The 12,603-nt window shown below is 43.1% G+C and overlaps 1 protein-coding gene across 1 annotated transcript in view; it reads right to left on the bottom strand.

Moving 5' to 3' along the window:
- Positions 1-6,150: 6,150 nt before the first annotated feature.
- The window catches only part of LOC121673266 (glutamate receptor ionotropic, delta-2-like), a 212,061-nt gene continuing 205,608 nt past the window's right edge, over positions 6,151-12,603 (bottom strand). Inside the window, exon 11 of the mRNA XM_042046431.1 lies at positions 6,151-8,866. Coding sequence (XP_041902365.1) covers positions 8,444-8,866 — 423 coding nt within the window. The 3' untranslated portion in view covers positions 6,151-8,443. The remainder of the gene's footprint in view (positions 8,867-12,603) is intronic.

Raw genomic sequence — 12,603 nt, 5'->3', positions numbered from 1 at the left:
CACGCCCGGGCTCCTCTTTGGAAAGCGCACACAAGAGGTGACACGGCGCTGGCCCCCGCCATTATCCCGGCAGCATAGCGGCGCGGCCCGCCCCGTTTCCCGGGAAATGGCGCTCCCCCGGCCGCCGCGTGACCACCGCGGCCGCGCACGGCTCCGCGCTCCCCCCTCCGCTGCCCCGGAACGGCGGCCCCGGCGGAGGGGGGATGGCGAGCGCTTGGCGGGGGGGAGCCGCAAGGCTACTGCCGGCGCCCCCGGGGCACTTTTCGGGGACAAGAGCCCCCCGCCTCGGGCCGCCCCCGGGCGCCCTCCCCGTCGAGGCACCGGCAGCACGGAGCGCGGCCCGGGCAGGGCCGTGAGGGAGCCGGAGGCGGTGCCGCAGCGCCACCACCCGGGCGGCGCCGGGCAGGGCCGGGCCGGGCCCGCCGCTAAACCCGCCCGGTACCGCCGCTCCTTCATCGCGGCCCTTCGGCTCTGCTAACCCGTGACAACAGTGCTCTTCTCCCCCCAGCTTCCCTTTCCTTTCCCTTTCCTTTCCCTTTCCTTTCTTTTGCAAGTGCCCACCATTAACTCAGGAAGAAGCCTGTGGCAATGGATGGAGTTCTGCATGCAAATGCACCACACCTGCCAGTTTCTCACATGGCTTCACCCCTTGAAATAGAAACTCATGTCTCTGCTCCAAGTTTACTTCTATTTATGCGCTGCAGCAAATTACTGTGTACCGTGGATAATAACCCTCTGTCTGTAATGCCAATCCACTGGGTGTAAGTTTTGGAAAGAAACGCTGCTTCTATCTGTCAATACTTATGGAATAAATGCTGAGGAATATTTATGGATATGTTTTCCCTTTTCAAACAACTCATATAAGACACAGCAGACTTAATATACACATGGATAGACCTACATCTGTCAGACGATGTAGAAAGCCTTAAAAAGTAAAGACCACAGTGATATTTACTGAAGGCAAAAATGTGTCTTTCAAAAGTCAGTTTTCCAGGTGTATCCCCTCTACTTCTACATATCTTTTATCTTGATGTAAGGAAAACAAAGTTCCCTGTGTCCCATATCAGCTCTACTTTCTGTATTGTATAGATAGGCTGACAGGATAACTTTTGAAGCATATAAAGGGGTTCACGGAATTCTGTTTTGTTGGTGGGCAGGAGGTAAGAAAACTTCATCTGCAGTCTCCTAAACCTGGGGAGACATAAAACCAACCCAAGCAACAGCAGATATGATTCAGAAAGGTGGGTAAAAGAGCAAGACAAACCATTCCAGGGTTGCCTGAGCACTATTTCATAGAGTAGCACACTTTCCTGTTACACTGCATCAATTTCTTGCTGTGTTAGCCGTCATGCCGCAGAGACTATTCCTTAAAAATGTGTCAGATAGAAGGAGTAGCAAGTAACCACATTATTAGCTTTGTTCACAGTATTTGCTTTCTTTCTCCTGTTCCCCCGTGTGTAAGCAAAAGAATTAATTAGTAACAACATGGGTCAGCTGTGATTACTCTTAATGTGGTCCCCAGTGAATATTCATATCCAGGGAATATTCAAAACCAAACAAGACCTCCCCACTGTGTGTGTGAAGAAGCATGTCCCTGGCCAGTGGGGGAGAAAGGCAAACTTACCAGCAGTGGCAGGGCTACAATACACTCACAGAGCTGCCTGCTCCTCCTTCTTTTTTCTCCTGGCATTTGACAGGGACATGATCTAGACTGGCAGAGTGCAGCAAATGTAGCACAAACAACCCACAAAAAAGCGTTTTTTTCTTAATTTTTCCAACTGTGCTTTTCAATTTCTAGCAGTTGTATAATATTTACCACCTTCACACTCCCAGGAAAAATGCTTGCACAAGGATCTTCTGGCTGCTTCTGACTGTGCTGAGTGGGAAAAGAGGGTCTCTCCGCAATCAAGGGGATTAAGTGACACCTGTGAGTCTTTCTTCGAGTGGCAACAAAAATTAGATTCATGTGGAGCATTTTCCTATATGTAGAAGGAGGGTATGATGTTTCCATCCCAGTTGTGGGGAACTGGGATACTGCACCCTGTGTAGCAAAGCTGCTGCTGCAGCCCCACAAGGAGGGAAAAGTCAGGCAAAGCTCAGCTGACCTACTGGGCAACCAGGTATGAACCCTCAAATTATGTGTGTGTGTGTGTGTGTCTTGTGAGATCTTTGCTGTGAAATAAATCCCTGTTTCCTTTCTCCTCCCATTCTCCATAGCCTACCAGGGCCCTGGTGCTGGGGTCCCAACGGATGTGGAGGTGGCACACGAACAGCTGAAGCAGGGAGAGCAGTGGCAGAGAGCCCAGCACTGAGCACTCACCTGGGGGGCTGTAACACGAGGCACCTGTGGGACTGTGAAAGCAAACCTGCCTGCTACACCTTGGCAGAGGCTGTACCTGAGCTCTGTGGTGGGCTGACCCTGGCTGGATGCCAGGTGCCCACCGAAGCTGCTCCATCACTCCGCTTCCACAGCTGGACAGGGGAGAGCAAACATAATGAAAGGCTCAGGGGTTGGGATAAGGACAGGGAAAATCACTCACCCATTACCATTGTTGGCAAAACAGACTTGACTCAGGGGAAGATAAATATGATTTATTACCAATTAGATTAAACTAGGGTAATGAGAAATAAGCCCAGATCTTAAAATGCTTTCCCTCCTCCCCTCCTTTATTCCTGGGCTTAACTTTACTCCTGATTTTCTCTACCTTCCTGCCCCTCAGTACCCCAGAGGGACCAGGAGTAGGGGCTGGGGGCAGCTCATCACACATTTTTTCTGCTACTCCTTCCTCCTCAGGGGAGGGCTCCTCACACTCTTCCCATACTTCAGTGTAGGGTCCCTCCCACAAGGGACAGTTCTTCATGAACTGGTCCCGCATGTGTCCCTTCCACTGTGTGCAGTCCCCCAGGAACAGACTGCTCCTGTGTGTGTGCCCCACAGTGTCACAAATCCTGCCAGCAAACCTGCTCCAGCATGGGCTCTTCTCTCCATGGCTCCTCTCTCCTGGCAGAACCTGCCAGGAGTCTGCTCCAGCATGGGCTCTTCTCTCCATGGCTCCTCTCTCCTGGCAGAACCTGCCAGGAGTCTGCTCCAGCATGTGCTTCCGACAGTATTCCTTTGGACATGCACCTGCTCTGCTGTGCTGTCCTCCACGGGCTGCAGGTGCATCTCTGCTCTGCCTTGGACCTCCACGGGCTGCAGGGGAATCTGTACTCTGGTGCCTGGAGCACCTCCTGCCCCTCCTTCTGCACTGTCTGGGGCTCTGCAGGGCTGTTTCTCTCATGTATTCTCACCCTCTCTCCCAGTGGCAATTCCTCCTGGGCAGTAACGTTCCCCCATTATTAATTCTGTTTTCCCTGAGGCACTAACATCATCTAGTTGTCTTGTAGAGCTGGCTGGGGTCTCTCAGACATGGAGGAAACTTCTGGCAGCTTCTCACAGAAGCCATCCTTGTAGCCCCTCCACTGCCAAAATCTGGCCACACAAACCCCAAACAGCTCTCATTTACTTTACTGCCACATCAGCTGCTGCAGGGGCCAGGAGAGCAACCTAGGAAAGCACCTGCAGCTGGGTGGTTACTTCAGGAGCTGGATGATTGTCTCATGTACCCCCCGAACCTTTTATTAATTAATGGGTTCGCCTTTTAATTCTTTATTTTCATTTGCAGGGTCAGTCTTATAACTGATTATATCTGGATTTGCAAATAAAGTTCTTGTTAACTTTTGTTTTGGGACTGTGAAGTGATCCCTTATCCCATCTTGTGTTGGTGCGTCACCCCCTTAGAACAAAGAATGGGACACAAGCATTTACTTTTTTTTAAGAAAGGGGAAAAATTATATTGCACTGAAAGAAATATTGGCCTTATTAGTGCTGGTACGAATAATTAGCTACAGAAGCACCGAGCTGTGATGTCATGGTGGAGGGGTGTTGTGTGCTTGCTGGGCTTCAGGTGGCTTTCTTTTTCCACTGGCATGGCAGTTACTGATCCCAGAAAGATTTGTTTTTTCCCCTTACAGCAGTGAACTGGTTCTGAGATGCTGAATTCTTCCTTCTGCCTCAAGTTTCCTGTGTGACCTGGAGTACAGTAGTCAATGACTTGACAGTTCAGTTTTCCAGCTGTAATGATTTTTTTTTTCTTCTGACATATCTTGCAGAAATAGAGATTCTGTAGTACACACAAAATATCACACCACTGTGATGAATGGGACGGGGGGGGACCACAGATTTTGTATGTCTCGACAGGTAGTAAATTTATTTTTATAACTACACCTCCTGCAAAGTATTTTCTTTCTAAATTATGTTCTTGGTTCCTGCAATTTTGGGGCATTGGTACAATTTTTATGTTTAGGATTTTGTTGAGCTATGAATCACTTCCCCTGCTCTGACCTTCTTTTGGAGGCCTCTATTTCTGACCTCATGAATAATGCCTTGGGTGAGACATGACAAGCTGATAGATTGTGATGGTGTCTTCACAGTTGCCCACTGCTGTTGATGTGACACGTGGATACATGTTCATGTCCCAGTGTTTATCAAAAATTTTGTCTGTGACTCAGATAAAGGGGGAGATACTTGGTTTTGACATTTATTTCAAAACAGCTCTGCAGAGTGAAGAGGAAGCATTAATTAGTACCGAGAGAAAAATGGTTAAAGCAGGGCTGTGTTGGTGTGATGCCTTTGCTGTTTTGGAGACTTTTTTCGTTAGCTACAGCCACAAGCATGCACAAAGGAAGCTCATTTACTTTTTGTGTCATCACTTTGTGCAGAGTTGAGAAATTAAACTTTTGGGGGGCATTAACCTCTAGCAAGCTGCACTGACCCAGTGAGTGTTGGCAGAAAGGCAGCTTTATGTTCTCATCACTTCATAGCATCCTATGTAAGTAGGAAAGAAAGAGAAAAAGATACTCTGAAAAATCTGATTTGTTTAGGGAAATGGTCCTAGCCCTTTTTTTTTGGTGAAGACAAGAGGGAAACAAAAGGGACTTTGGCACTGGTCGTGCTGCAGCTGTGTCACTCAGGGCTGCCATCATTCACTTGGTTGGCTCAGCAAAACTATTTATCTCCAGGTGTTTCACTGTTGGTCAATAGAAACATCTTACTAGGAGATTCTTCGAAATCAGATAAACATGTTTTCTTCCACTGCTCCCTTTTTGTTTGTAGCTGGTATCTCAAAAAGGTCATATAACTGCAGATACCATGCAAACAACTCATCTTTATAAACAGCTGGCTTGTATCTCCAGTGGAGCTACTGCAGCAGAAACACTTGACAGTCCTTAACACTATTACTTCCCTGGAATTTGTTGTAAAGAAAGGGAAGTGTCACATAGGGTTCACCATGATGTAGCCCATTATAGAGAGTACATATGTCATACCTGTAAAACTACCTGGCTCTAGAGAGGCGTGTCTGTGAGTGGGACAGGGACAAAGTGCCTCTGTTTAGGTGAATGATCCCCTGAATGCCTGCTAAGCTTAACAGAAAATTGTAAGAGGTCAGAAATATTAAGTGAATAAAATACACTGAATGTAAAAAGCCAGCAGACAAATTTTGGATGCTGCAAGTTAAATTGTCATGGCTGATGTTATTGCAGTACATTCTGCACAGCTTGCTAATGACAAGGTTATTAAGTTTAAAATGTTATTGAAACTTAAAAATTGAGAAAGCCATCATGTATGAAATATGGGCTACCTCCTCTCACACTAAAAGTTTTGTTTTAGGCAGTGTATGTCCAGTATCAGGGAAAATTAACCTCCGTGCAAATAAAGATGGCAAAGTGTGATTCTATAAAAATAAAGGCCGTGCTCCAAGAATATTCCTACATTATATTAAAACAGATGAAAGTGGGATGCAGTATTTCTAAAAATCATGTCCCATACATGTCAGTGCTAAGGAATTCTAAACTCATCCTCCAAAATGCTGCTCGTAAATGCTCTCTGAAATCTAAGCCTTAGATTTCTAAGCCATTGATAAACATGGTAAACACTGGTGTTTTCCAAAGATGCTGTTCACTGAGCTGAGTCAGAGCAGCTTGAGGAGCTCATGCCATCTCCATGGGCTAAAACCCTCCAGTAGCAGTGCAGCAAAACCATGAGTACATTACCTTGTCATAGGCTGAAAATCCCCCTGCACTCAGCAATTGAACAGGAGGAAACGCAAGTTTAGAAAACAATTTTATTAGACAAATTATTTAGACAAATTATACACAGAAAGCTCTGCCACTTGTAACTGAGGCCTCCAAAAAGTGTTTTGTGTATCTGTATAATAGGCAACACATCAAAATAGGCCTATTTTAAATATCGTACATGGTTAACAGGTTTTTTAATAGCTAAAATCACTGCAACATCTGGTATGTCCCTATGTAGCTTGTTGGAAAGAAATTTTCTTTTTTTTTTTTTCTTTTTTCTTTTTTTTTCTTTTACTCAGAAGTGTGGATGAGTTCATGAATGTTACAAGGGGGAAGCAAGTTGTGCATGCTTTTAGACACTTGCTGCCCTGGAAACAAAATGGCCTTTTGCACGATAAGAATTCGTTCTGCCTTACACAGTAGACAATATTTGAAGATTTAGTACAAAAAACAGTGACAGTACAAGATGCTCCCCCAGAACAGAATTAGCATCAAAATAGAATAGATCTGAAGAATATACCTTTTATTTTATCCTAAAGCAAATCACATATGCTGATTCCTATTAATCTTAGCCAAAGAATGAGTTAGATTAAAGTAAGTGTATGGCATTAAAAAGAAAACCAAACCAAAAAACTCACAGGATAAACTGCTTGCTTTCTACTTAACCGCATTTTTAGTTTAAGGATTACAAATTGAAAGCTCTTCCTATGTTTCTAACAGGTAACGGTGTTACTTGAAAAAGCTGGTGCCAAAGTGGGCACTGGTTTTGCTCTCACTGCTGTTCTTTATCTTGCTCTATACAGTTGGCACTAATGTAAAAAATACATAGCTCCTCTAAATCTAATTTAACATAGAAAGGATTAAACTGAGTGCCTGTTCATATTTTTTCCCCTTAGACCAATACGTGATTATAATTAAGGCCACATCTGTGTGTCTTGAGGGCTTTTTTATTTTCTCTGTTAACGCCATTATTTTATTGATCAACTGTACTGACTTGGAAAAGGATTTATTGACCTTTAATCCATGTTTAACTGCTCTAGAGCTATATTAGCTGTTCATGAACATGGTATACCTAAGAGACAGTTCCATTTGTCTAATTAATTAAAAGGAAAATTATCAAGATTAGCCTTATAGAATGCTCAAAAGCCAATGCAAAACCTAACCAAAGGAGTTACATCTAGGTACAAATGTTTAATTGCCCTGGATGCTCTAATAGAAAAGTATAAAATATGCTCTGTTGGCAAACGATGCAAGTCAGAATAACATTAAAGCAACCTGTCTTTTCTAAATGAAAAGACACCCTGCACTGTACATCTCTCCTGTATACAACACATTTTTACTAAAGCTTTATTAAATGAATTGCAATAGCAACGGCTGTCATTTTATAGCTATATATACATGTATATATATATACACATACCTGTGCGTATATATGTATATATATATATGTATGAGATACTAATTTATTTAACACAACAGAGGCTTCTGCCATATGATACAGTTTACTGTACATAAGAAAAACTTTTAACACTGTACAATCACATAAAGGTCATATGCACTGTTGCAGTGCAAAAGTAGATTTAACTGTAGTCTTTACTGGCATAGTAATGGCTTTTTGTAATCCTACAAAATTGCATTCTTATATTATGGGGCCTGAATGATCTTTGAACTTCATTTGTTTTCCTTTTTTTTTTTAATGTTTTTTGTCTTTTTGCCTTTTTTTTTTTAATTTTCCATTTCTTAAACTGCAGGGTTTGCCTTTGGTCCACAGTTAAAAGGACACACAGCAGTGGAGCGCTGACTGGATGCAGCAGAGTACATGAAAAATACTTAAGTTATTGCAATTATAGTAAAAAAAGGCGGTGGGGGAGGAGGAGCGAATGCCCTTCTGTAAAGTAATCCTCAGGGTTTTCCTATGCATGAATCACTGCTTGTTTCCTATATTTAAAGTATATGAAAAGCTTGAAGTAACCAAAACCTAACGTGGTGATAAACTGAAGAATAAGTGATTCAAGTAGTACAGAGAATAAGGAGAGGCAGAAGAGACTGGACTGAGAAAGCAGAGAAGAGGAGGAGGAAGAGTTGCTACTAATAATTCTGATTCTTAAATAAAATAAAGAAAAAACCCCAAAAACAACCCCTGAACAGAAAATAACCCCCAAACAAAAAAAAAAAAGAAAAAAACCCCAAACCTAAACCACAACCCTCAAAACCAAAAAATAAGGTAAAGAAGAAAGGTTACATCCATGTTAGTCCCACAATATTACAGCTGCTCCTTGCAAAGGGAGTCCTAAATAAGAAACAGTGAAGAAACTTGTTCTGATGCTCAGATGGAGGTGCCTCGGTCTGGATCACTACTGATATTCAGGCCCAGGGTAGGAGTTGGTTGGTAAGGGATGGATGACATTGTTTTGATGGGGCTTCTGAAAAAGCCCCCGTTGGGTGCCCTGTGCCTGAAAGGGCCAGTTCGGTGCTCGGGCACACTGCCGAAGGAGAATCCCGAGGCGGCTTTAGCAGACAGCGTGCGGCTCAGAGTCTGGATCTGCTCTGGTATGAAGGTGGTTGTGGTGATGTGAGTGTTCCTGAAGTCACTGATTTGCTCCAGTGCCTGACGTGTGGGTAAAGTGTCAATGTCCAGCGGGGTCAAGTCAATTGAGGAGGTGGAGAACTGTTTATGGGGACTGTCGTCGTCTGTGCAGAGGCTGTTCACGCGCCTGTGGAGGTGCTCCAGGTCGATCTCCTTGTCATCCTGGGGAATGAGAAAAACAAGAGGCACCACTCACCATTGCCATTTGTGCTGGGCTGAAGTTTCACAGGGTGATCAGCACTGCTCGGGGAGCACAAGGCACAATTAACTAGAGCTGGCTCTTGGCTGATGGTGTCCTGAATGTCACCAGCGAACTCCCCCACCGCCTGAAGCCAGGTGGGAGAAGCCAAACCGAGGCAGACCCTTACACCACAGCTACCTTCAAACCCTGGATCCAAACAACAAAACTCAAAGTGCCACTGGTAGATTTTCAGGAAAAGCCAAGCTCGGAGCTAGCTAGGTGGGTTAGACTAGCAACAGCTGAATAAAAGCAAACTGCATGATCTCAAATGCCTGGAATGATGCCAGTTCTTCAACTCCGCAAAGAGAACTAAATTTGGATGTCAACATGGGAGGCTCTGAGGGATCAGGTTGCCATCTTTGTCATCCTCTCAGGGTTTAAGGAAGGGCTAGAAACATCTCAGGTTCCTTTTTGCCTTTATAATGTAAATTGTAGCATAGAAAAGCTGAACATACAGAGAAAAAATCCCAAGCACTGGTGACTCATTGACATTGCACAAAAAGGAGTACACCAGGCAATTTTAAATTACAATGCCGACGGAGGGATTAATTATCTCCTTACCTACAAAGAAGCAATTCCATCTATTCTGATGGAATTATACTTTTGTGGGTGAGAAGAGAAGGCAGCCTGATGTATTTATTATAATATAGCATAGCTCCTCTTACCTCTGTCCCTTTTCCTTCTTAAATCTCTCTTCCCAGAGAACTCAATTAAACAGGTTTGTTTGTTATAATTGAGAATTTAAATGCACAGAAGTTAAAAAAGAGGAGAAATCCTAGGTGACCCAATAAATCACCTGTGTTGAAAATACATATTTCTGCTGAACTGCAAAGCTTAATTCAAAGCAGCATTAAGTACACACGTACAGGGGTATTCCCTCAGTCTAAGTAGTGCAGCTCATTCAGAACAAAAATCAATTTCAACTAACCTTAAAATTTACCTTAATCTCTGTGAAATTTACTAGCTCTTCCAGGCCACTAGAAATATCTCACACTCTAGGACCTCACAGAGGATAATTAGGCAGCCGATAGATGTGCACTGATGACTTCCAGCCTTGATTACTGAAATTCATTGACTGGCTTGATCCAGAGCTCCCTGAATCAATGGCAAAACTCCTAGTATACCAAATGGGCTTGAGATCCCTCCTTTCTCTAGGAATGAAGTCAAGCACTCATTCCTAAAAAGTCCACATCTAGAACAAACTGCAGGAGTTCACCTACTTAGCAAAATGGATCACTGAACATTTGCGCTGGCACCATGCCGAACACAGAGCCCGACTGGAAGGAGACTGAGAGGTCAGCTCCCCTCCAGGACTGCACCCTCTGAGGGCAGGGACAGGCAGGCAAACCAGGGGAAAAGGGGAAGGGAACAGGGCATCAGGGATCTCCCAGGGACTGGATGATCACTGACCGCAAGGGCTTTGGTTTGAGCTCATCATGGGAAGGAAAAAATGCAGTGCTCATTTCTCGGACTTAGCTTTCTGTCTATCATTTATTCACAAGTGGACATAGACATGGATGCACATAACAACCACACAGGTGACATCAAATCCAAACGCATTCACCAAACGCTCTCTCCTAAAAAATTTGGAGCTGCATATGGATGCAGGAGAACTGGGGCCACATCAGAAGCTAAAGAAATATACAGAGGCTCCATTAGTGTGTGCAAGTCATGACTATGTCTCTGAGGGACAGTCCTAAATATTTTTCCTTTTTTCGTGTATTTTTTTTTCCTGGTTTTGTTTTTGTTTGTTTGTTTTTATTGTTGAAAAAAACAAACATACAAACACTTTGTAATTTAAAATGCCAGTCGGGAAAAGATTGGAATTACATAGTTTCTGAGCCTCTAAGAGTTACTCAAAATACATAAAATAGTCCTCTTTCTTTTACAGAGATGCATTTGGGGCTAGGGTCAGACCAGTGAAAATATATAAGCGGTGATAATCTCCCATGCTTAGCCCACAACCCAATCTCCACCCAATTGATACACCAAAATGAGACCCACTCACAGTAAGATTGTGCACATCTCCATAATATGATCTTTCCTCTTCTCTCTTGTGTGATCAGTAGTGAAATATTCAGCAGTTTTCACATTTAAATTATCATCAGGCTTCAGAGTCAACATCCCATTGAGATTACTGGGGCGGTTCATACTTCTCTCAGAGCTACTGTTTAAGGCTGTCTGCAGACTCAGGCAGACATCAGTGAATGGGTTACTTCTGGCACGCGACTGAAATGTTATCTTCGCAACCATTAGACAATTTGTTTCAGTATAAATGCTTGCATTCTGGAGCACAAGATGGCAGCCACCAGGAAAAAGGGTTGGCTTGCTGACCACAAACTGGCCCAATCTGACCCCCGATTCTGGACTAGTGGCCTGGAAGAGCCAATGGATTTCATGGAAGCTAAAATGAATTTTAAGAAAGTTAGTTAAGATGTATTTCTTTGCCGAATGACCCCCATATCCAGGATAATGGCGACATTCAGCACATACGTCCACGTTAAACTCAGTTTTGAGCCAAGCTTTTCAATTTAACGTTGAGATGAGCATTTAAATGCTAAGCTAATGACCATATAATAAAGATCAAGGAGGCCAAATTATACCATTTGTGGAAAGTACACACTTGAATTTCTCAGCATTTGAAAGTTGAAATAGAAAATTTTATACTTGCGTAAAATATCTGTGTTGGCATTTTTTTCTTTTCCTTTGTCATTGATTTTCATGTTTTGCACCAGATAAATATAAAGTATGAAGTTCTGAAAGTTTGGGTAAACAACAATCCAGTAAATTTTAGCATTTTAAAATAATTTACCAGGTGAAACTCTATGGTTTCCGTTCCTGAGAAACCCAATTTAAAGACTAGAGATTCCTTTTTTTTTTTCCTTTTAATAATGGTCCGGTCCAGATCTTGAACAAAAAAGAAAAAAAGAAAAAAAAAAAAAAAAAAAGCTTGGGAATTAAAACAGGCAAGAAAAGATTAAATGTATTTTAACATCAGTGCCAATGTTGTCTAATTAGGTGGTGTAATTAATCCTGCCTGATTAGACAGCATTAGATTAGCAGGAATAAACACAATGGAGAAACTGCAGAGAAGGCAAGACCACTGCACACAAATTAACAGCAATACCGCACAAACTACACAGATGTGCCTAAGCTACACAGACAGAAAAGCTATATTTGATAGTGCTACATTAAAGCTCATATTAGGTTCAGCTTTGGGTGTTGCTTCCAAGGATATTTTAATAAATCGTTTTGTCCCTAATTTCGTTTTAGCAATTTGCAGACGTAAAAACTTAATTATGAACACAAGGAATTTGGTGCAAAGTTGCATAAGGCTCAGATGGCTGGTAGAGGGACAGGTAGATTACCACAGGAAGGAAAGCATTACACATGCAGGTGTAGAACCAAACTCGTCTCAGGTGAAAAATAATATATTTCTCTGTGGCCTCTGTCCAAGATTTTCTGAAACTAGCCTGTAGCAGGTTTCAGAAATAAGTCTGGTCTGAACCTGAACAATCTAACGTAGTCTTGCTTCCCTGGACTTCAGATGAAGTAACAAGAACCAAAGTTCATGGAAGTCTCAAGGGCTTAATGTTTCTGAAAATGGGGACAAGCTTATTCAAGAAGCTAACTGCTGATTAAAGGGGTAAATTTTGCA

This window comes from Corvus kubaryi, unplaced genomic scaffold (genome assembly GCF_017639235.1).
Source record: "Corvus kubaryi isolate FWS band 111438036 unplaced genomic scaffold, C.kubaryi_AGA036_p1.0 65304, whole genome shotgun sequence".
Lineage (NCBI taxonomy): Eukaryota > Metazoa > Chordata > Aves > Passeriformes > Corvidae > Corvus > Corvus kubaryi.
Note: the sequence above shows the minus strand (reverse complement) of the source record. Positions and strands in the feature narration are given on the sequence as shown.